Genomic DNA, 25272 nt, shown 5'->3' on the forward strand with positions numbered 1-25272 from the left:
AAGCAGATTTCGGAAGTTTTGAAAGGGCAGTTTCAAAACATTTTTCACTGCTAGGGTGGGGGAAACTGTAGGAGAACCACAGGCGGACAAGAAGGCAGGGTTCTTGTGCCATTAAATTGGGCCTCCTTGACAGAGGCTGGATTGGATCCATGGGGTCTCTTCCAACTCTGCAGATCTAAGATGATGGTGGTGATGATGATTTGTTGTCAGTTGCATCAAGGAGAGGAAATTTCAGCAAGATTAGCTTGCATTGAAAGCTGCCAAGTGTCGACTTTCCCTCTCCTAAGCCAGTGGTTCTTAACCTTGGGTTACTCAGGTGTTTTTGGACTGCAACTCCCAGAAGCCTTCACCACCAGCTGTGCTGGCTGGGGTTTCTGGGAGTTGCAGTTCAAAAGTACCTGAGTAACCCAAGGTTAAGAACCACTGTCCTAAGCAACTGCTAACAGGTAGACTAACCCCTGGCCCTTTTTTCCCCATCTGGTCACCCTAGGAGACGGGCTGGAGGGATCATTTATTTATTTATTTAAAATATTTTCCTGACTGATGCAGCCAAATAAACTGGCCGGCTTACGATCGGGGGGGGGGGGCTGCCTTCGAACTTGAAAGTGAGGGGAGGAAATGTCCTCCCCTCTCTCTGCCTCAGACGGCAAGGTTTCTTGGCCCCACCCCTGAGCCGCGCCTGCTGCTCCCCAGGTGTTCTTGGACCACAATTCCCAGAAGCCTTCACGAACACCAGCTGTGCTCGCCAGGATTTCTGGGAGTGGTAGTCCAAGAGCATCTAAGGGGCGCCAAGGCGGAGACTTACACCGGCCTACAGAGACCCAACACTTTCCCCTCCCCTTTTCTTCTGACCCACGGCCTCACAGGGCCAGGAGAGAAGAAGGAAGGAAGGAAGCTCTGCGCGGCGGTGGGAGCTTCCAGGCGAAGGCCGGCCGGCCTTCTCACCGAGCCGGTGATTCCTAGAACAGCCATAGAAAGCGTGTGCGGTTTATGGTTTTCCCCCTGTACTTCCTGCTTCGTCACTTCCGGTGAGAAAGACGGCTGTCATCTTCCCCCCTTTTGTGTCTCGGTCATCGACCCCCCCCGCCCTCTTTCTTTCGGAGAGACCCGGTGAGTGACAGATGGATGGAGGGTGTGTGTGTGTTTGTGTGTCTGTGTGATGCAAGGATGGGAAAGCCGTGCTTTCCATCCAGGGGGGCGTCCCTCCTTGGGAGGGGAGGTGGAAGTGGGGGCTCCTTCCCAAGGGGGTCAAAGGGAGGGCGGGGATATATTGGGGTGCAAGGGAACCCCAAGGGTGCGAATGGGTGGGTGGGTGGGTGGGTGGGGTAGGGAGGCCGATTTGGGGGGGGTGCCCCACAAGAACGGGGCCTCGGATGGCGAAAAGGGGGAGGCAGAGGAAGGTCTCTGCCCCGCCCCCCCGCTTCACCCCCAAAAAGGAGTTGGCCTCCTTTGGGAGGGCTCGCCCGTGGCACCCACTTTTAGGGGGTTACACAACGACTTCAAAACGCCCTCATTACATCGGGATAAACTCCCTAACAGCAGCAGGAAGAGAGATCCGGAAGCACTGCAGGAAAAGTTTGAAAGTAGAGGGTTTTTATATGTTAAGAAAGTTCGAAAGCTACAGATTATTTTATATATAACATCATCAACAAGGGAAGGAAAAATGCACCCCATGTTTGAGATCTTTTTTTTAATACAGAGAGAGAGAGAGAGAGAGAGAGAGTATATAAAGATATCTGTCTGTCTGTCTCTCTATCTCAAACATGGGGTGCATTTTTCCTTTCCATGTTGATGATAAGTTTTATGTCATTTTAGTTAAGATGTGCAGTTCCTTATGTACTGACTCATTGCTTCTTACTTATAACAGTTATTATTACATGTTGTCGAGGGACTTCTGACTTTTGGTGACTTTATGAATAAGAGATCTCCAAAAAAATTTTTTTACCCCTGCTCAGCTCTTGTAAACTCAAACCCGTGGATCCTTTAGTGAGTTAGCCTATCTCATATTTTGTCTTCCTCTTTTCCTGCTGCCTTCTACCTTCCCCAGCTTTATTGTCTTGTACTGTATAGCCCGTTTTGTCTTCTCATGATGTGCCCAATGTTATGATAGCCCCAGATTGATCCACAGTATCTGTGGATCCCACAAGCTGCAGAATCCCAGGGCGCCCCTAGGGAATGCGAATAGGGAAATACTTCTAAGGTCACTGTGTAGAAAACCCTTGAGAGGATAGCCATAAAATAGAATTGACTTGATGGGTGAGAGATATTATTATAATAAGAAAAGCTTAAGAGAGCCAGTGCAGTGTGGTGGATAAGAGTCACAGACTAGGATCCAGAAGATCTGGGTTCAAATGCCTGCTAAGTCACGGAAACTCAAGGGAAGGAGTGGCAGTGATAAAAGCCCTCCTTAGTATTTCACATAACCTGAAAATCCTGTTAGGTTTTGCCAGAAGTCAGATGCAACTTGATGGCATATAACACAGAGAAGCTCAATTATATATTTAAAACAGGGCGAGGATGAACTGGTCCCTCTTGCTCCTGTACTTACAGCTTCCAGTTTGTAGATAAATCTACAGTAATAATATTAGCTATTACAATAAGCCAATAATGTTAGCTGTTGCAGTTAGCATCCCGCCTGCTCTAGATTGTCTATGCACATGTTATTTCCTTGCAGAAATTTTCAGGACAATAAGCTCAGTGAGTTAGAAGAGGTTGGGGATTCAATTCCTCCCGGTGCCTCCTGGCAGAAGAGCCAGCCTGTGTAGCCTTGAAGAAGCTGCACAGTCCCAGGGCACCCCCAGAAGAAGGGAAGGGGAAACCATTTCTGAATACTGTTATACGTAGAAAATCTTGAAAAGGGTAGCCATAAGTTGGAACCAACTTGATGGTGTGCAATTATGTATTAGATGTGCTGCTGCAAAATACGTCAGATTTGACTTGATGGCACATGAGGATGAAACCAGTTCTTCAGATGAGGGGTGTATGGCAGCACAGAGGCAATGCTCACAAATCTGAAAATGCGGACTACGATCCAGGATAGAGGAACACCAAACAAACTAACCACGCATCCTCTGTCGCTAATGAGAAGTATTTTTATTTATTTTACAGTGGTGCCTTGCTTAACGGGCGCCCCGTTTAACGAAGAAATCGCATAGCGATCGCATTGCGATGTTCCCTATGGGAAAAAAATCACTTTGCGATGATCGGTTTGCTGTTTCGCTTATCAATCATCGCATAGCAATGATTTTCCAACAGCTGATCAGTGGTTCCAAAATGGCCCCCGGGTAAAAAAAATGACCGCCCACTGTGTTTTGGGACGGATTCCTCGCATACTGGGCAGCGGAAATGGTCGCCGTATGGAGGATTTTTGCTTTAAGGTGAGTCTGAAGCCCATAGGAACTCATTGAAGGGGTTTCAGTGCATTCCTATGGGCTTTTAAAAATCGCATAGCGACGAAATCGCTTTGCAGCGGTTTTTGCTGCACGGATTATCGTCGCTATGCAAGGCACCACTGTATTTGGAGTTTGATTAAGGTGACTGTAAGCTGAATGCCTCTTGACGGCACGCAACACACATGTACTTGTAACTATTCTGTGGACTCAGTGTTCAATGGGGATGTTAAATGTAGGTCTATAGAGCCTGTGTCCTAAGCACACTCCTGTACTGTAGTGAGTCCTGGACGATTTGTGCACGGCAGGAGAGGAAGCTAAACACCTTCCATATGCGTTGTCTCCGACGGATTTTTGGTATCACCTGGCAGGACAAAGTTCCAAACAGAGTAGTCCTAGAACGAGCTGGAATTTTCAGCTTGAACACATTACTGAAACAGCGACGTCTACGTTGGCTTGGGCACGTCGTGAGAATGGCTGATGGTCGGATTCCAAAGGATCTCCTGTATGGAGAATTAGTGCAGGGAAACCGCCCCAGAGGGAGACCACAGCTGCGATACAAGGATATCTGCAAGCGAGATCTGAAGGCCTTAGGAATGGACCTCAACAGATGGGAAATCCTGACATCTGAGCGTTCAGCCTGGAGGCAGGCATTGCATCACGGCCTCTCCCAATTTGAAGAGACCCTTGCCCAGCAGGCTGAGGCAAAGAGGAAGTCACAAAAGCAGCAAAACCAGGGAGCTGGACAGGGGACAAATTGGATCTGTCATCAGTGTGGAAGAGACTGTCACTCTCGAATCGGCCTCCTCAGCCACACTAGACGCTGCTCCAAGTCCCCCATACAGAGCACGATACCATAGTCTTTCGAGACTGAAGGATGCCATACTACTACTACTAACATACTAACCATTGTAGGATCACGAGAAAAGGGAGTCACCTACTTATCCCTAGGGTTAAGTGTAACCTATAAATGGCTTGGGCCCAAGCTATTTCAAGGACGGTGTCTCCCTTTATGAGCCTGCCCGGGTATTAGGATCTTCAGGGAAGGCCTTTCTCTCAGTCCTGATGCCTTCATGTTTGGTGGGGACACAGGAGAGTCTGCTCCCAGACTTTGGAGCCCCCTCCCACTGGAGGCCAGGCTGGCCCCATCTTTGCCATCCTTCCGCCAAGCAGGTGAAAACTTTTCTTTTCAGGCAAGCTTGGCCTGAGTGACTGGCCGCCTGATGGGTTTTTCAAACCAGATTGTTGTACCTTGCTGCTTTGAATGTGGTTTTTGGTATTGTAAGTGCTTTGGTGGTTTGGCCCCGTTTGGTGTGGCACTCACTTCCTTCTCTCGCCTCTTCTGGGTGATCACCCACTCACTGGCAACACGGTGCTTCCCTCCTCTGCCTCTTCCGGGCAATCTCTGTGCAATGTGCCGTGTGCTTCCCTCTACCTCCTCCAGCAGCCACCCATGAAGACAAAGAAGTGGGGCAGGGACGCCGGCAGCCCTGCCTCTGAGTAGACGGTCACCCAGAGGAGGGAATCATGCTGGTGATGGTGAATGCATGACTGGCTGGAGGGGAGAGAGGAGGGAAGCATGCATCACCCACAGAATACCTGGGCAGGTACCGCTCTGAACCGGGCCGAACCACCAAAGTGCAGTTCATGCCCATCTCTCGTCAACAGACAATAATGTGACTCAGGACGTCCCAGTCCCAGAACATATTCTGCATTATTTGTCAATATTGTTGTATCCGTGATTTGTATGTGAACAAGGAATGCCTCAGCTCTTGCCTCTCACCACCACCCTCTCCAGCGTCACTCGGAGTCATGGTGTCCCCTTCTCCTTCTTTTAGGAAAGAGCCTCAGTTGCTCTCCAGAAACCTACACTTCGCTCTTGCTAAAACAAATTTCTGTTTCTTTGTTCCAAGAGCGTCAGACATAATCTCATCATCTCATGCGTTCTTCCCCTTTCCAGCCAATTCTGGTTCCCCTCACCTCAAGAACTTGGCAGTGGAGCAAGAAGGTCTTGTGAGTCCTGTCGGAGGTAGAAACGAGAACACCGATCCAAGATGGAAAAGCAGCACTCGGCTAGTCCCGAACCAGGAAGAAGCCCTCACGGGATTGCGATTGGGAGCAGGGCAGCATCATCCTGGGAAAGACCAAGGCAGAAGGACCTGGGGATGCTTTTTGGCAGCTTGGACATGCAGCGCAAGCGGTTCAGGAGATTCTCCTACCAGGATTCCAAGGGACCCCGAGAGGTTTGCAGCCAGCTCCACAAACTTTGCCGTCAGTGGCTCAAACCTGAGAGTCATACAAAGGATCAGATCGTGGACTTGGTGATCCTGGAGCAGTTCCTGGCTATCTTGCCCCCGGAAATGCAGACCTGGGTGCGGGAATGTGGGGCCGAGACCACGGCTCAGGCAGTGGCCCTGGCCGAAGGCTTCCTCCTGAGCCAGGCAGAGGAGAAGAAGCAAGAAAAGGAGCAGGTGAGAGAGCGTGTGTCGTTTTAATCATTCCAGAGTTTGGAGAACCCCAGCTCTCCCGATTCTATTTATTTATTTATTTAAGAAAACATTCAAAGAAGGATGACTTGACCTTCTGGAGTGGTTGGTCCAAATATAGCACGGGATTCTTCTTTGGAAAAATCCAATGACATGTAAAAGGGATGGAAAATAAGGTGTGGTTTTGTTTGTTGGTTTGTTTTTGTTTTTACTCTTTGGGCTACAAATCCCACAATTTCCCCTCTGGGAATTTTAACTGACTCACACCTTCCAGACACCTAAATGTGGTTCACCTGGGGCGAAAGGCCTACACTGAAAAAGCCTTGAGGCTAAGCTAGGCCTGATCCCACCTAGGTTTCCTTTTCCTGCCCCAGTGCTTGCTGGGAGTTTTTTTCCCAGAACAGAAAGTTAGATGAGCCTAGCTAGGCCTCAAAATCTTCCAGTTCAGGTCTTTTTTCTCCAGGTGAGCTATACTTAGGTGTTTGGTAATTGATTTGTTATTAACTATTCATTTTAATTAATTTTTGATTATTATTTTAATTAGTAATGTATTTATTTGTTTGTTTGTCTATGTGTTTATTTTTAACCCTAATACTGCCCCATTAGTGCAAAGCAGTATTCTGGGCAGTTTACAACTTCTAAGATGGGATAAACAAGAGGCAAACAACAATAAAATCATAAAACAAATCTTAACGGAACCAATGAAACAAGCAGTTGTGGTACATTATACCTAAATCAGGGATTACTCCCAGAATGGAGAATTATGGGATTTGTAGTCAGAATCTGTTCTCAGTCATCCCAGAGTGCAACAATGGGCTCAAGTTACAAGGAGCAAGATTAAATTTTTAAAAAATCTAATTAAAAAAATACCATTTCTAATAGAGATTTTCATGGAGTGGGGTAGATCCTCCAGCCGACAGAACAATTGGTGCTGTCCTACAAAGCCAGCATGCCACTCTCTGGGTTCTACAGAGCTGAGTTACTTGAGTACAGTCGTGCCCCGCTTAATGATTATCCTGCATTATGCCGAATCCGCTTCACGACAATGTTTTTGCGATCACAATTGCAATCTCAAAACGATGTTTTAAATGGGGTTTTTTCGCTTTGCGAAGATCGGTTCCCTGCTTCGGGAACCGATTCTTCGCATTATGACGATCAAAACAGCTGATCGTTGGGGTTTCAAAATGGCCGCCCGGTGCTCAAAATGGCTCCCCGCTGTGCTTAGGGACGGATTCCTTGCTATACAGGCACCGAGAATGGCTGCCGTATGGAGGATCTTTGCTGGACGGTGAGTTTTTAGCCCATTGGAATGCATTAACCGGGTTTTAATGCGTTTCAATGGGTTTTTTATTTTCACTTTACGACATTTTCGCTCTACAGCGATTTTGCTGGAATGAATTAACATTGTTAAGCGAGGTACCACTGTACTGCAAATGGAGTGAACTTTACTGAGATGCGAATATCTGTTTTCGGATAACAAAACAACAGCAGTAATGCAAGCGCAGCCCAAACTAGGTGCTACAAAATGTAAACCCTTGAGGTTCATTCACCAGCACTCGCCAGAGCAGGAGTGGCTTGTAAGGAAAATGAAGTGATTTTCTATTGTCTCTTCCAAGCAAAATGAGCCAGGAAGAAGGTCCCAGAGATCTTTATCACCCAAAGCAGACAACCCACATGCAGTTCCAAGCACACAACATTTAAGACCGTAAAATAAAATACAATTCAGATACAAATATACATTCATTCATTCCTTATTGTCCTGTCACAGACCCGTGTTCAAAAAATAAAATATAACAATACAACAATAAAAACAAAATAAAACTAATTATTAAAACATGCCAATATTTAAAAAAAGTAGTCCGTTAGAATTTAAAAGGCCTTTTTATGAGATTTTGCAATAGAAAACAGGAACTTGGCTACAGACTCTGTAACTATTTGGTTTATACTTGGCTTCTTCTGGTGACAACAGTTCTACTTCATTACAGTGGGGTCTTGACTTGAGAACTTAATCCATATTGGAAGGCGGTTCTCAAGTCAAAAAGTCTGTAAGTCAAGTCTCCATTGACCTACAGTGCATTGAAAACCGATTAATCCCATAACAGGCCGTTTTTGTTCCATTTTGGGTTTTTTCTGGTCTGTAAGTCAAATCTCAGTCTGCAAGTCAAACCTAAATTTTGCGGCCAGAGAAGTCTGTAACTCAAAAAGTCTGTAAGTCAAGCCGTCTGTAAGTCAAGGGTCCACTGTATTCTCTTGAACATTGTTCTTAAAATTTCAGAACTTTCATGCAACCAAGCAGATTTCAGGGCAGCGTCGAAACTGAAGGATTTTAACTAAGAAATTCAGTAATGCAGCAGGACCCCCATATCCATGAGGGAATCAGTTCCAAGCCCCCCCTCTCCGATGCTGAAAACAGCGGATTATAGCAAACGCTACCCTGTTTCCCTTTCATGTACAACCATCATCTTCCAGCAACCAGAAGATGATGGTTGTACATGAAAAAAAAATCCCTGAAAATGTGCCCCAATGCTTTTTTTCGAGCAAATGCTTTTTTTTTTGCTGTTCTGAGATGTTTTGATATTGAGCAGGATAGGTGTTTTGTTTTAAATAATGGTTGCAAACAAACAACGCAACTTCATCTGCGTGTGATGATGTCATCAGCAGCAGCAGGTGTTTTTTTTGGAAATTAAAGAGTTCTGATTGGCTCTTCATCAGGTCCGGAAGCACCCTTAGGATTCCTTTTATTGTTGGAAAGCTTTTGGTGGGCGGGCACAGGATGGGTGGGGGAGTCTTTTAATTACCTGGGCCCACAGTGCCATCCCAACGAAGGGGATCCCCAGAAAGCCTTGGGACCCTCAGGAAGGGAGAATCAAAAATATGTGATCTCTGGGGGTGGGAACTACTGCAGCGGATGAGGTCAGCCTTCCAGAGGGTACATTATGCTGCTGGATTTTCAGCCAATGAGTACCTGAATGCACACAAGCAAAGGTAAGGTGATTTGTTTGAAACGCCTGTCCCAGCATTGAAAGGAGCACAGCTGGATTGAGCTGGGCTCCCCCACTCAGCTTATTCTTGAGCAGTGGTTCCCAACCTCGGGTCCCCAGAGGTTCTTGGACTACAACTCCCAGAAATCCTGGCCAGCACAGCTGGTGAAGAAGGCTTCTGGGAGTTGCAGTCTTCTGGGGACCCGAGGTTGGGAACCGGTGCTCTCGAGTCAGGGTGCCATGTTTATGCGTGCAAAGCGCCTGTCTTCTAGAGATGGTACATGTGATAAGGACCCCATTAGAAAATCTTCAGGGAGGTTGGTGTTGGTATGAGAGAAAGCAGTCTCTAGGTCTTCAGGATCTCATGACATATACAGGGTTCGAAAGCAAGCACCAACGCATTGGGTTGGGGCTTAAGTTAGGAGCAGATCGCAGGCTGGATAGCTCAGTGGTTTGGTTATCTGGCTGTGGAGCCAGAGGTTGGGAGTTTGATTCCCCCACTGGGTCTCCTGCAAAGTACAGCCAGCCTGGGTGGACTTGAGCAAGCTGCGGAGTCCGAGGGACCCGCCAGAAGAAGGGAGGGGGAAACTGCTCCTGAGTATTCTCTACTTGGAAAACCTGAAAGGCACTGCCATGAATCAGAATTGACTTGACATCATATTATGATGATTGTTGTTGTTGTTGTTTTGTTTTTGTTTCTGTTGTTGTTATCATCATCATCATCATCATCATCATCATCATCATCATCATTATTATTATTATTATTATTATTATTATTATTATTATTATTATTATTATTATTATTATTATTATTATTATTATTATTATTATTATTATTATTATTATTATTAAAGACTAACCAGGTCATCAAGGGCGCGAAAATGGCTGCCGCCTATGGAGGAACTTCGCTGAACGGTGAGCTTGAAAGCCATAGGAACGCATTGAACAAAGTTCAATGCGTTTCTATGGCTTTTTCCCTCCCGCACAGTGATGTTTCCCACAGCGAAGGTTAATCCGGAATGGATTAACCTCGCTGTGCGGGGCACCACTGTATTTCATTAACATCTCAATCATGCTGAAGTCATAGTTTCAATTATAGTCTTTGTATTATGAGCTGCCAAGCTGTTTTCAACTTAAGGTGTCTGTAATAGGGTTTTCCAGGTATATGTGCGAGTCATGGAGTGTTTTCCGATTGCTAGACCCCCCCTGTGGCCAAGCAGGGATTTGAACCCACATCTAGGTACTAGAACTGTTGAACTCAATGGCACCTATATTAGTGTGGTCTAACAAATCCCATTGCTGTCAGTAGGTTTAATGTAATAATAATTACATGCTGTCAGGTTGATTCTAACTTATGGTTACCCTTTCCAAGTTTTTTTTATTTTATTTGTTTGTTTGTTTGTTTGTTTGTTTATTTAAATGTCTACTCTGGGTGGCTAACAATAATAGATGCATTTCTATATAGGGTAACCAGAAGTGGTTTACCGTACTATTCCCTTCTCCCTGGGATTATACAGCTTGCCGAAGGCTACAAAGGCTGGCTCTTCTCCCAAGAGGTCCAGCCGGGAATTGGACTTCCAGCTTCTGGATCTGCAGCCAAACTTACTGAGCTATCTAGCCAGCTTGGATTTAGTCTGGGACGAAATCTACACCCACTCAATGAAAGTTGATGATATATAAGGGCTTTCAGAGCAGAGCAAGTTTAGAAGACCACCAGAGTTTTAAAAAATGATTTTATATGGGTCTGTAACCTACACTGAACTCCAGCGATATCGTGTGGGCTGTAAATGCTTTAAATAAATAAAGTGTGGAAAAGCTTTGTACTGTTCCTTTCTGCTCCTAACCAGCCCCTCCACTCTGCCTCCAATCTTCCTCTTTCAGTTGACGGGAGCGTTAATTAAAGTGGCTGCCGGTTTCCCTCCAGTCCAGATAGCTTCTCTGGGTGCCAGAGGTTGGGCACCATTTGGATGGATCATACAGGAGAGCTACGGAGGTGCCCGATTGCTGGGTAAGGACACCTGTGTTCCCCATTTCACGTCTTAACTTGATTGCATTTTCTCAAGTACAGTAGTGGCTCGCTTAGCGATTGCCTCGTTTAACGATGTATTTGCTTAGCGATGAGGTTTTTGGAGCGATCTTGCGCTCCGTTTAGCGATGTTTCCAATGGGGAAATTTCGCATAGCGATGTTCGGGACTTTGCCTGGCTTAGTGATGACAGTTTAGGCCCCCCTGTTTCGCTTAGCAATGTTTGTTTTCGCTATTTTTAGTGTGTCTTAAAATGTTCAAAAACTGTTTAAAATGCTTGGAATCGTTAGTGCACCCTGTAAAACCTTTGCAAACTTAATTTGGCTTTGTTCTGAGTCTTCGTTAATTTTTGGTGAATTTCCCCACCCCCATTGGAATGCATTGAACTGTAGGTTTGACAGCTGTCAACGGACCTGTCAAAACCATTGAAATGCATTGAAACCTATTCAGTGCATTTCAATGGGGGAACTGCATTTCGCTTAGCGATGTTTCCTATGGCAATTTTCGCTTAAGGACGGTAATCTGTTCCCATTGGAACGGATTATCCAGTTTTCAATGCATTCCTATGGGAAATGGTGTTTCGCTTAGCGATGTTTTCCCATAGCGATGGTTTTTTGGAACCAATTAGATCGCTAAGCGAGGCACCACTGTACACCCATATTTTACAACCAGTACAATATGGTTGTAAATTAATTATCTGTTGTATACTTTTTAAATTGCATTTTGTATATTTTAACCATATAATATATTTTACAGTATGAGCTGGTCACCCGACCGTAATAAATTCATTCATTCATTCATTCATTCATTCATTCATTCATTCATTCATTCATTCATTCATTCATTCATTCATTCATTCATTCATTCATTCAAGTACCCCTGAAGTTCCTTTGGTACCTTAATTTTTCCCTTGAGTCTGTGAAGGGAGCAGGTGCTTCTCTCTAGCTTGGCTTACTCTTGAAAATATGGTTCGCTTAGAACAAGGGTTCCCAACCTTGGGTCCACAGATGTTTCTGGACAGCAACTCCCAGAAATCCTGGCTAGCACAGCAAGTGTTGGAGGCTTCTGGGAGTTTTAGTTGAGGCTGGAAACCACTGATTTAGAGGTCAAATCTCAAAAGGATCTGAACCAGTGTTTTGAGTTGTTTGTCGAAGCCACATGGAAATATTTCTCCCTTAAGGCCTTTGGTCTCATTAGCCTGGTTTACAAGAAGTCCGGATTTGAAAATATGGGATTATATATAGACTAAAACCCGCAGGAGATGTCCGTCTATTTTATGGTTCGAAATTGTCAGTAAAGGAAAGTGCAAGCACTATCTTTTGGTTCATTTTGAGACCATGCAAAGCATTTGGATTATTTTTGATGCCCAAAGGGAAATCCCAAGGTTTATCAAAAGATTTGTCACCACCTCTGTTTCCCTCACAGATGGCAGAATGAGCCTGGATTTGAGTTCAGGACCATTTCCTGGAGGATTTAATATTGTTGTTGTGGAGCCAGAATCGGTAAGAAAAAAAAAGACGGAGACAAGATCCTCAGGTAGAGTAAGTTGGGGAACTCTGGATGTCCTGCCTCCCAAACAAACTAAGAAGCCCTCTTCACACAGAGGAAAGGCGCCTCTCGCCCAGCAACTTGTTGGTCGCTTTGGTCCAGTGGGGAGGGCCCAGCAAGACAAGGGGGCCCAAATCCTTTCCCCACACCCCACTCCCTCAGCCCTGGGTACTGCAAATTAAAAACACCCACCAATTGTAATATGAAAAGTGCAAATACAGTGGTGCCTCACTTAGCGATGTTAATCCATTCCGGAAAAAACATTGCTAAGTGATTTCATCGCTAAGCGATATGAAAAAGCCCATAGGAACTTATTAAAATGCGTTTAATATGTTCCTATGGGCTAACAACGTACCTTAAAGCGAAATTCCTCCATACCAGCGGCCATTTTGGGTGCCTCTCAAGCGAGGCTAAACAGTGGTGGCAATTTTGTTTTTGTGGCGATCAGCTGTTTAAAAAGTTCGCTTTGCCATGATCACTTCGCCGCGATCATTGCAAAGCGAATTTTAGCCATAGGGGCCATTGCTAAGCGATCGCTCCAGCGATGGCCAAAAGTCCATCGCAAAGTGATTTCATCGCTCAACGGAGCGATCGCTAAGCGAGGCACCACTGTAAACTATTCAGCAATATGAAATGCACCACTGAATTCTGTAAATTCACTAAATGCAGCATTCCGTAATGCCTCTATTTGTGTGAGTCAGTTAAATAATAGTAATCATGTGCTGTCAAGTTAATTCTGACTTATGGTGGCCCTTTTCAGGGTTTTCTCAGTCAGAAATGGCTTCCTATTCTCTTCTTCATTGCCACACAGGCTGGCTGTACTTATAGGAGGCACAGTGAGGAATCAAGCTCCCAACCTCTGGCTCCACAGCTAGATGCCTAATCCGCTGAGCCAGCCAGCAAATCAGTTAAAAGCTTGCCTAAAAAGGAAGGGCTTTGCCTGATAGCGGAAGAATGAAAGAGAGGAGACCAGCCTGGCTTCTCGTGGAAGGGAGTTCCACAGCTTGGGAGCCGCCACTGAGAAGGCCTCCCCAGAAGACTATAAAAGCCAAGCAGGCTCACCTGGGGTAATGGGATCCTTCAGAGAGACAGACAGAGCTTTATAAATCCTATAACCAGCACTTTGAATGAGGCCCAGAAAGTGACCAGCAACCAGTGGAAATAAATAGACCTTCGGCTTGCCAAGGACTTGATATGTGACAACTCACCGAAGAGGTGTGTTTCTTTCTTCAGCAGTTGGATTTCTTGTCTTCTCGTACAGTTAGGTCAGATCGGTTGTTCACTGCATCAGTTTTGAGAAGTTTTACAAATGCCCTCTGAACTTTTATTATATTTTCTATTCAGAGATAATTGTACCTGGCAGAAGCCTTTGTGTGCTGCAGGGTCACAAGACCTGCAGTCATAAGACTGAATCCACACAACGGAGTGAGCTCCCATCGCTTTGTCCCAGCTCCTCGCCAACCTAGCAGTTCGAAAGCATGTAAAAATGCGAGTAGATAAATAGGTACCATCTCAGTGGGAAGGTAAAAAGCGTTCCGTGTATAGCCGTGCTGGCCATGTGACAATGGAAACTGTCTTTGGACAAACGCTGGCTCTACGGCTTGGAAACAGGGATGAGGACCGCCCCCTAGAGTCGAACATGACTGACTAAAAATGTCAAGGGGAACCTTTACCTTTTCTTTTACCTGGGATTATAATTTTAGGGTGAAAAGTTGGTACTGTTAGAGTGAATAAACGGCGCAGTCTGCCCTCCCAACCACCATAGACGCTTTGGATTTTATGGAAGGCCTCATAGCTACCTCACTTCCACTGTCTTTTACGTTGGCAGTGTAGTTCCACAGCAATGGTTCCCAAACTTGGCTCCGCAGAGGTTTTTGAACTACAACTCCCAGAAATCCTGGCCAGCACAGCTAATGGTGATGGCTTCTGGGAGTTTTAGTCCGAGAAGCTCTGGGGACCCCTCGGTTGGGAGCCACTGATCTACAGGGTTATTTTCTTCTCCTTCCTCCAATTTGATGACTTTTGAGAACTGCTGAGCAGCTTTGTAGTGACGAACTGTCTTCTTCTTCGAGGAATGGGTGACCTTTGAGGATGTGGCTGTGTATTTCACGGAGCAGGAGTACGCCCTTTTGGATCCAGCCCAGAAGGCTCTTCATTGGGAAGTCATGGAGGAAGTTTCTGCTCATGTGGCTTTTGTAGGTAAGGCTCCTTCTTTCCTTTGAGTCGTGGATCTGGGATGCAGGAATAACTATTATTCAGTAAACAAAGAAACAAAGAAAATCTGCTGTTTTAAGACCATCATTAAAGCCATCTCATGTTGAAGCGTGGTTCTTCAAGGCCAAGACAACTGGCCTGATAGAAATAGGACTTATTGAAACAAAATTGAAAGTCCATAATCGGTGCTGCACAGTTAAAACAGTAAACCAATGAATATTTGCCCGAATCCTCCTGTGTAGTTACCCTGGCATTGCACGAATGGCATAACAGTTGGGAGCAAATTGGTCCCATCCAAGAAATCACCGTAGATGTTATCAGTTGCATACTGAGTTGGATGACTTAACTCAGTTGGACATTATCAGTTGCACACTGATAATGTCTACAGTGATCTCTTAGTTTGGGCCAACCTGTCTCTTAAAGTTACGCCATTTGTGTAGTTCTGCAAGAGGATTTTGTTTTAATAAATTATAATCCACCCGAAGTACATCAGTTCAGTTCACCGCTGTACTTGAACCAGCTCCCAGTGGAGCTACAGCTTCCCAATGTTGAAAGTCACCTAAAAACACTGCTTTTTAGAGAGGCCTTTCTCTGTAAACCTGCTTGGTTTTTCATTCTGTTTCACGTTCTGCATTTAAGTTTGCAGATTATGCCTCTTCGAATTTATTGCTATTTTCTCTGTTTTTTTTAAAATTTGTTTGAATGTTGTGATTTTATTGCTGTAAACCTCCCAGAAAAGTGCATTGTACTAAGAGGTCAGTATATAATTTAATGTCTGTCTGTCTGTCTGTCTGTCTGTCTGTCTGTCTGTCTGTTTGGTAGAAGCAGTGCACCTTTTGTCCACAGACTTAATGGAACGATCTCCACGAATACATCTGGAAGTTGAGTCGTGGCCACTGGACTTCTTCCTTATTAGATTGAAATGTTTCGCTCATCCAAGTAGCCTCTTCAGTCTGAGGAGAGTTGATAGGAGATCCCTGATAGACCGTCTTACCAGCTCTCCTCAGACTGAAGAAGTTACTTGGATGAGTAGCGAAAAATTTCAACCTAATAAGAAAGAAGTCCAGTTGCCGTGACTCAGCTTCCAGATAACCTCACCTGGATGACTGAGAATCTTCACAGATACTCTGCTAATACAGTTTACAAAATTTATGCGTGGCTGTGTACACACAAAAAGGTTATATGAAATCATGTAAACATGACATTGGTATAACACAGCACTTATATATAATTACTTGAGCCACAGTTGGTATTCTTTTTCTTGAGAACTGTCCTCTAGGTCTAGGGGACGGTAAGGTATTTCTTCAGAACTGACTCAGAAGCAATGCAAATAAACCATGTCTTTTAATGTCTGGAGACATCTGGAAGGGTAACGTGGTTCTTTGCTAACAAAAGTCCCAAGAGATCAAGGAAGAGTAACAAGATGAACCTCCACTGACCCAAACAGTAGCAGCTATTTTGAGAGATGGCAAGATCTACCTGGCCCCAGTTTTTAACAAATTATTCTGTTATTTGCCTATGAGTTTGCTGTGGTTTCCAACCGTAGGTGTAACCCAGGTGTTCTTGGACTGCAACTCCCAAAAACAACATACCCTCTAATTTTCAGCCTCTTGCGTGTGTGACTTCACACCTGTGTGAATGCGCGATTCCGCGCCCCACCCCACCCCACACCATGTGGGGTTCCATCACAACTGGAACCAAAGGGACTGAAAATGATCCCTACACAGAGGAGGAAAGTTGTGCGGAGGGAGGTGGAGTGGTGTGCACACCTTAGAGAGAACCTTCCCCAGATGCCTTCACCGCTAGCTGTGCTGGCCAGGATTTCTGGTTTACTTAAGGTTGGGAATCACAGGAATAGCATAGGCCGTTTACCCCGCAGTTTGCATCTGAAGTGGTACAGGTGGGATCAGATTAAAAACCAGCGACTATACAATGTGCAGCTCAATGTGAGGAAGCCCATTGGGAAATCCTCTTTTCTAAGTGGGGAATAATCTCTTTTTTCTTCAGCTGGCCAAGGTGGTCTTTTATTTTGCTCGGACTGAACTGACATTGCTCTTTGCTGCTTCGTGCCATGTATGGTCTCGTGATCCAGTGCAAACGGGTGCCAGCTCCCCTCAACTAAGTGCCTGCTGTCTTCAAATAGTGTTATTTTTAAAAAACAACAACACAAATGCTTTCCAATTAGCGCTGTTTCAGATAAGTGATAGGTCAACTCGGGTGAAGGGAGAGGCAAAGGAAATGTGTTTTCCCAGTGGAAATGGCCAATTGATATCTTGTCCGATCAAAGCACTGGTTAGGTTTCATTTAGAATACTGTACCCAGTTCTTGAGACACTGCACTTCAAGAAGGATGCCAACAAACTGGAGCATGTTCAGAGGAGGGCAACAAAGATGATCAGGGGAACTGGAAACCAAGCACTCTGAGAAAAGACAGCAAGAACTGAGCACATTGAGCCATGAGAAAAAAAAGATTGAGGAGGAGATCCAATAGCACTTTTCAAATACAGTGGTGCCTCGCTTTACGATTGCCCCGCATTATGACGAAACCGCATTACGACAATCTTATTGCAATCGCAAAACGATGGTCTAAATGGTTTTTTTTCGCTTTGCGATGATCGGTTCCCTGCTTCGGGAACCGATTCTTTGCAAAACGATGATTTTAAAACAGCTGATCGGCAGTTTCAAAATGGCCACCAGGTAAACAAAATGGCTCCCCGCTGTTTTCTAGGACGGATTCCTCCCAAGACAGGCAGTGAAAACGGCTGCCCTATGGAGAATCTTCGCTGGACGGTGAGTTTTGACCCTATTGGAACGCATTGAAGGGTTTCAGTGCATTTCAGTAGGGTTTTTTTCGCTTTACGATGTTTTCGCTTAACGGCGATTTTCCTGGAATGGATTATCGCCGTTAAGCGAGGCACCACTGTACTTGAAAGGTAGTCATAAAGATGAGGGGTAGGATCTTTTATTGATCATTCCAAACTGTATGACATGTAATAATGGGCTCAAGCTACAAGAAGCTGAATTTAGACTGAATATCAGGGAGGACTTCTTAACTGTTAGAGCAGTACGACAACGGAACCAATGACCTTGGGAGGCAGTGAACACCATCACGGGAAGCGTTCAAGAGAAAATTGGACCACCATCCTGTCAGATCTGCTTTGATGTGGATCCCTGCCTTGATCAGGGGGTTGGACTCCATGGCCTTATAGGCCCCTTCCAACTCTGTGATTCTAGGATTCTATGAAAGGGAGCTTCCACTGTTTTAGTTCCATGCAACCATTTGATAGCTTTCCTCTACCTCTGCCTCTGTTTGGCATTGGGACAACTACAGAAGCCAGTGGGGGCCCAAATTGGAAACATGCAGTCATAGGGTATCAAAATGAGACTCCCCCCGCCCCCCACTGTGCAGTTCCATCCTTTATTTTGTTGTATCCCCTGACAGGAGAATACATCCTGCCCTGACCAGTCTCTTCTCTTCGATTCCCACAGGCGATAAAGAGAATGAAGAGCAGAGAACCAAAACAGAATGCGAACAGCAGCAGAGCACGAGCCTCCCTCATCATCCGGGGATCCAAACCGCAGAAAAGAAATTTAAATGCTTAGAGTGTGGGAAGAGCTTCACGCGCAGAAGCCGCCTCACTAAACATCAAAGAACCCACACGGGAGAGAAACTTTACAAATGCTCAGAGTGTGGGAAAAGCTACTGGGACATCCACGGGCTGACAAAGCATCAAAGAACCCACACGGGAGAGAAGCCCTATAAGTGCTTAGAGTGTGGGAAGGGCTTCAGCCTGTTGTCCACTTTTAATTTTCACCAAAGAATCCACACTGGAGAAAGACCTTTTAAATGCTCAGAGTGTGGGAAGAGCTTCACAAACAACAGCCACCTGACGTCGCATCGGAATATCCACGCCGGGGAAAAACCTTTTAAGTGCGCAGAGTGTGGGAAGAGCTTCTCCTGGAGCAGTAATTTGACAGCCCACCAGAAAATCCATACAGGACAAAAGCAATTTAAATGCTCAGAGTGTGGGAAGAACTTCTTTTGGCATAGCAGCCTTATCGCCCACCAAAAAATCCACCGGGGCCAAAAGCCGTTTGTATGCCCGGTTTGTGGAAGAAGCTTCTTTCACTCCAGTAGCCTTCGCAGACACGAAGGGACCCACAAGGAGAAAAAGCCTTTGACCGGCGAGAAACCCTATAAATGCTCCGAGTGTGGAAAGAGCTTCACACACAGCACCAACCTGACGGCCCATCAAAAAATCCACACGTGTGAAAATCCCTTCACATGTTCCGTGTGTGGAAAAATCTTCTGTCACCCAAGTAGCCTTAGTAGACATCAAAGAATCCACAAAGAGAAGAACTGTATAAACGGAGAAAAAACGTATAAGAGCGCAGAGTACGGGAAGTGCTTCAATCTGCCTCCTCTTCTAGATAATCAAAGAATTGACACTGGTGAAAAACCATTTCCTTATTCAGACTGCGGAGAGACCTTCCCTCAGAACACAGACCTTATAGCTTGTCAACAAAACTATGGAGGCCAAGAACCATTTACATGCTTAGAGTTTTGAAGAGCGCTTCAGGGCAGAGCTGTCGTCTAACTAATCCAGGTGGAAAAGAAACAATACCAATGTTATTGTTCGAACATATGGCGACCCTGTGAATTAATGATCTCCAGAAGCTCCTAACATTAACATCTCTTGTTCAGGTCCTGCAAATTCAAGGTCTCAGCTTCCATTATTGAGTTAATCCATCTCATCTTTGGTCTTCCTCATTTCCTACTGCCTTCCACTTTTTCCAGCATTATTGTCTTTTCCAGAGAGTCTCGTCGTAATGCGCCCAAAGGATGACAGCCTCTATTTCCTCAGTTTTGCTTCTAGAGAGAGTTCAGGCTTGATTTGATCAGGGACCCCTTTGGTTGTCTTTCTGGTGGGCTAGGGTAACCAATCATTTTTCGCCCCTGTCAACTTTTCTGAGCCTCCAGATTCCAAAGAAGTCACTCTGCTAGTCTGTCTCAGCATGTTGGCAAAAGAAAAGGGGGTGGGGGGGGAAGAGTGAAATGTTTTGTTGCACTTCAAAGACATGACAGTTCTCTTCCTTGGGTTGAAATCCACTTCTTCAGACACAGGAGTGCAAACAGCTGGCCCCAATATGCTGTTGAGATTCATGTCCAGGGGAGGAAATAGATAATGGACAATATGGCAATGGTTCGTTAACACAAAAACATTACCACCCAGCTGTTACCTAGCAAATCCTTGCTGGGGTAGTCGCCAGCTAGGTGGATTTGCCTATTGCAGGAATACTAAGTGTTCCTATGAACCTATTAAGAGACTCTGTCCCCTTGAAAGAGCAAAGAAGCCACCGTTGGGTTCCAGCAGCTGATCAGGTTCAGAAGAAGGTTCCTTCAACTACACCAAGCGGCAGAAGATAACAGAGACCTCTGGCTCCCATCTCATTTGTCTTCTTCATCCTCCATCTGTTTCCACCTGACCTCCCTCTGCCCAATTTGGATGTCTTTTGACCACGCTCCAGCCTGCTCCCTGTTTGACCTGTAAATGATTTATGGACTGGCCACTTGACTTTGGACTCTGGACTATTCTCACAGGACTCCCCAATGACTGCCCAGTGTGCCAAGCTGAACTGGTCTCCACTGTCTAGTTTCTGGACCTTACTGCCTACATGGAATGGTAGCTGTGGAGCTGTGGTTGGTACTGACATTATAGCTGGACCCACATGTTCACCGGGGATCAGTTCCAAGCCCTCCCGCAGATGCGAAAAAACACAGATTATAGCAAACATGGTATCTGGCTCCTTCTAGTGGCCAGTTCTGATAACGTTTCTTTAGAAATATATATATTTCTAGGATTTTTCTTTTAATAGGTCTAATATTTTTAAGACCATGGAGAAGTGAATCAGTGGATACTGATCCTGTGGATGCAGGGGTCCTACTGTGTATTGTTTTTTGATAGGAGGTGAACATGCCTCTTTGGTTTTATCTTCTGCCTTCTGCCCCCTATCCCTTGTCATGGTTTTATTAGGATATTTAAATGTCTCATATATCATGTACCAGTTGGGTTTCCTAAGATGCAGCAAGGTGCGTTTGTGACTCTGTGTGTGCATGTGAGAAAGGAACTGTTATTGCTACCAACATCTTTGACAGGTAGGTCTGTAGGCTGCCTTGGGGGAATAAACCTTGCCTCTAAGCCAGGGGGCACCTGTTACCATGCAAACAGATCTATTGATAGAGACCCCCTCTTCCCAAAGGGGGAAAAGAAATCTTATACCATCAATAGTAAGTATTCACTGGCACTGAAATTAGTTCTACAGTGGTGCATCACTTAACGACGTTAATTCGTTCCAGCGAAATCGCTGTAGAGCGAAAACGTTGTAAAGCGAAATTAGAAAACCTATTGAAACGCATTAAAACCCAGTTAATGCGTTCCAGTGGGCTAAAAACTCACCGTCCAGTGAAGATCCTCTATACAGCAGCCATTTTCGGTGCCTGTATAGCGAGGAATCCGTCCCTAAGCACAGCGGGGAGCCATTTTGAGCACCTGGCGGCCATTTTGAAAACCTGACGTTGAGCTGTTTTGATCGTCGTAAGGTGAAGAATCAGTTCCCGAAGCAGGGAACCGATCTTTGCAAAGCGAAAAAAGCCCATTTAGACCATCGTTTTGCGATCACAAAAACATAGTTGTGAAGCGGATTCATCATAATGCGGGCTAATCGTTAAGCGGGGCAAGACTATTTCTTTGTGCTGTTCTGCCTACCATTCTTGCTGAGCTCAAGGGGAGTTGTAAGGGCTGTATTATCACCTATTTGACTGAGAAACCACTAGGAGTTTTTAAAATTGAATTCATATGGTTCCACAGAAACAGAAGTAAAGGCATAGATTTTCAGATATTTTTTTTCACTCTAACTACCTAAGTTCACCAGGAATCAAATGAACAAGAATTCTGGTAGCTTTAGCCCAAAGATCTGTTCCTTGCTAAAGGTTCTGTCCACTATGAAGGCCATTAAGCATGGAGAAAGACACGGGTGAAGCATTTTAAGCTCCATGGGAACTGAAAAGCATTAGGAGATGGTAGTCTGTTCATTAGTTTCTGTAGGTGGTGCCACCAAAAAAATCTACCAGTCTCCTAATGCTTTGCAGTTCCCATGGAGTTTAGAAAGCTCCACCCATGTCATTCTCAATGCTTAACGCCCATTGCTTCAGAGAGAACCTTGGCAAGGAAGAGATGGGTATCTTGGTACTCCTCTGAGATCTTGGATTTTTTTTTGGTAAAGCTATTGGATTTCTAGCTGAAGAAAAACTTGATAAGTTCTGGTAGCTGGAGTGGGAAGAAAAAACTCTCATGCCTATAAGCCAGTGTCGAAGACTTCAACAGTTAGCAGAGCAGATATACTACAGCTATTGATCAGATTTTCAATACAGTATTACTAATTAGACTCCAAGCTTTCTAAATTGATGTTCTGGTTCCTTCTGTAAAACCGGGGGAGAAAAGCCTGTAGCCTTCCAGACTTTCACGAACCATTAATCTATTATCCAGCTGCTGGATAGCTCAGAGGTTTAAGCACCTGGCTATGGAGCCAAAGGTTGGGAGTTCGATTCCCCCATGGTGCCTCTTTGACAGGGGCTGGTTCTAAGATGATGATGATGATGATGATGATGATGATGATGATGATGATGATGATATCACTATTGACCAGATTAACTGGGGCTGGTGGGAACTGGAGACTACCACTTCTCTGGAGTGCCTCAAGTTGCCGTTCTCTGTTCTGAAGTTCAAATGAACCTTGTATATTAAGGTTGTTTCTAGAGAGATGTTTCAAGACCTAAGGCAGGAAATGAAGTGTTGGAACTAGGCCCTCATCCTTTCTCCAGGTGAGTGAAAGGCTTATGGACTAGTTCTAGCAGGTGTGAGTTTGTGGGCTGGAACTCCCAGAAATCTGCTTAAGGTATTTTTGTAGATTTCTGGCATTACGAGTCCCAAAAATATGAATGACACATATATAATATGTAAGAGTTGGTGGGTTTCTGGTTATATTTATATGCCATTTCTGCCATTGCACAGTAGTGCCCCAAAAGTATGGTTGTTATATAGTCTGGTGCAAGCTTAGATTGAGGTAGGGATGATAGTTCTTGGCCTCCTGGTGGAATTTCTCCACAATTGTAGATGACAGAGATGTCATGGTGACTCTCAGAGGAGCGGTTTCTGAAGACAGGAACTGAGGCACCAATGCTCCAGGCCAGCCCTGAATATATTTTCTAGAGATGTGCAGATTTGTGATTTTGGGCAACTTCCAGAATTCCCCCAGACAGCATGAAAAATCATGCATGTACACACCTTGAAGACCATGGAGCCATACATGGTCTATTGCCATTGATGTGAAAAAACATGTTGTTACTGGAGATCAAGTAGTTATGTATGAGTAGAGGGTTATAGCCCATTTCCGTGAGGAATATTGGTATAAAAGTGCCTGTACATCCATGATGGCCAAGATGGTATTATCTGAAAGGTTGTGGATGGACCGCAGTTTCCTTAGGAAGTCAATTATATATAGAGGGGAGGGTGTTGGACGCATATGGTTTGAGGACAACGTCCACACTGTATTTAACCTTTTAGATATAAATGTCGATGAGATGAAATCACACTTCTTTAATCTTGGAAACGTGTGTAGTGAATACGCTTTATGGTTTTGTGGGGTGGGGACATCGTTTTTACTTTCCTCTGTGTTTTCTGTTCCAACTTTGCACAATTCAGATTAAGATTGAATTGTGACACCAGTGAATGGGGATGTGCATGAGTTAGATTTTCTTGTCTTTCCTGTTTCTTTTCCATTTCTGCAGGCTTTCCCACCTGTTATATGCACTTGTAGTTATTCCCAAAATAAAGCTAACATGTACAAGAAAATGAAACGGTGTTTATTATTTAGAACGTCTCAACGTTTACTGGGGAAACATGTAGATTTCTTCCCTTTGGGGTCTTCAGAAAAATAGTACGGAAGGTAATCTGAGTTCCCTGAGCTACTCTGGGCCCATACAGACCGCCCATGATGAAGCTCAATTGAAAGACGAGCTTCTTGGTCAGTTCTCCACAGGAAAAGACCCAACATCTGGAAGCTGAGTCCAATAAGCACTGGAAGCCAACCAGTTGCTATTAGGTAGCAATCTCAGGTAGCTGATATTGGGCAGTACGGAGGAGAAGGAAGCACCTCTCTTGCCATTTCTCGCTTTTGGAGATAAGAACTATTCTTTTCAAGTCCTCTGGCAACCATTTCCACATCTGGTCTATAGCCCTGAAGTGCTTGCTGCTGCTGTTCCAAAGCTAGTCATTTCTGAGAGGCTGCTATAGGGATAGGCGGCCATTTTGTAGTTGCTTCTGAGGTAACCAGTTATTTCTTCACTAGTAATGACTGCAGTGGTAGCAGTGGTCATAAAGTTATCCTGTTTCCCTGAAAATAAAGACCTAACCTGAAAATAAGCCCTAGTATGATTTTTCAGGATGGTCGTAATTTAAGCCCTACTCCGAAAATAAGCCCCAGTTAAGTTAAGCCCTGCTTTCCACCCTTGTGCAGCAACCAGAAGACATGACTGTAAAATAAAACATCCCCTGAAAACAAGCCCTAATGCAGTTTTTGGAGGAAAAATAAATATAAGACACTGTCTTATTTTTGAGGAAACACAGTACTTTTTAGGCATAAGAAGCAGTTTTCTCTGCTTGCTTTGGAAATGTGCTTTCTAATGACTTTTCAATCATTTTTTGAGGGATTTTGATTGGAGTTTTTCACATTTTGTGCCGTTCTCAGTTTTAGGTGACTAGGGAAAAAATATCTTTTACGTATTTTTCCTAGATATTTGTAAGTTGCAATATCAGAATTAGGCATCAGAAAGAACCAGAGAGTGCTCATATGTTATATATTTCCAGCCTATGGGAGAGGCCAATGAAATTGGGGGAGGGGGCATATATTTTTGCTTGTGGTTTTATCAAGGGATCCAGTGAGTGGCAGATATGTGGGGTGCTAGAGAGGAAGTTGGGGGCTGAATGGAAGGGAACTGCAAGGTTTAAAGCAGGGGTGTCCAACCTTTCACCTTCCCTGGGCCACATTAGAAGATGAAAATTTGGTTTGGGCCGCACATACATTTGGTTTGGGCCACATGGGGGGCCAGCCCTAGCCGTCCTCCGCAGCCCTGCTCCAAGTGCGCTTACCGGCAGCTGCGATCTTAGACAGCAGAGGCTGCCAGCTTCTGCAGAGAGGAGGCGGTGACCCGCAAAGAACTGGGGGGGGAGAGAGAGAGACTTAAAAGCAGAAGCCCCGGTGGCGCCAAACCCCTGAGGGAGAAGACTGCCGGGCAAAGAGAGGGCCCCCCCTTCTGGACACACAGAGCCACATTTCAAATTTTTGTGGACCCCTTCTCCTTTGATGTGTAAGATGCCCCTCCTGTGCTTCAAATGGAGCTCATTAACCTGCAGTGCAACTTTTAACTCAAAGTGAAGTTCAGGGAGGTGAGAGGAAAAGCAGATAAGCTTGGACATTTTTTTTGAGAGAGAATTGACCCCCAGCTTCCCCGAGCTTTCCCGAATGTCCAAGCGGACCATGTGCCTTTTTTGGGAGCACATACCTGTGCGAA

The 25272-nt window shown here is 45.0% G+C and overlaps 1 protein-coding gene across 1 annotated transcript; it reads left to right on the forward strand.

Moving 5' to 3' along the window:
• The first annotated feature begins 1017 nt into the window (after positions 1-1017).
• Positions 1018-23559, forward strand: LOC110091640 (uncharacterized). The gene is made up of 6 exons (XM_072988367.2): positions 1018-1110; positions 5350-5860; positions 10738-10864; positions 12307-12383; positions 14502-14628; positions 18132-23559. The coding sequence occupies exons 2-6, from the start codon at positions 5444-5446 to the stop codon at positions 19208-19210; spliced, it is 1827 nt and encodes a 608-aa protein (XP_072844468.2). The 5' UTR covers positions 1018-1110; positions 5350-5443; the 3' UTR covers positions 19211-23559.
• The last annotated feature ends 1713 nt before the right edge of the window (positions 23560-25272 follow it).

Source organism: Pogona vitticeps, chromosome 2, assembly GCF_051106095.1.
Source record: "Pogona vitticeps strain Pit_001003342236 chromosome 2, PviZW2.1, whole genome shotgun sequence".
Taxonomy (NCBI): Eukaryota; Metazoa; Chordata; class Lepidosauria; order Squamata; family Agamidae; genus Pogona; species Pogona vitticeps.

Coding starts and splice junctions, on each gene's coding strand:
- LOC110091640 (XM_072988367.2), top strand. CDS start 5,444: ATGGAAAAGCAGCACTCGGCTAGTCCCGAACCAGGAAGAAGCCCTCAC. Junction 5,861..10,737: donor AGAAGCAAGAAAAGGAGCAG/GTGAGAGAGCGT, acceptor TTCCTCTTTCAG/TTGACGGGAGCGTTAATTAA. Junction 12,384..14,501: donor TTGTTGTGGAGCCAGAATCG/GTAAGAAAAAAA, acceptor TTCTTCTTCGAG/GAATGGGTGACCTTTGAGGA.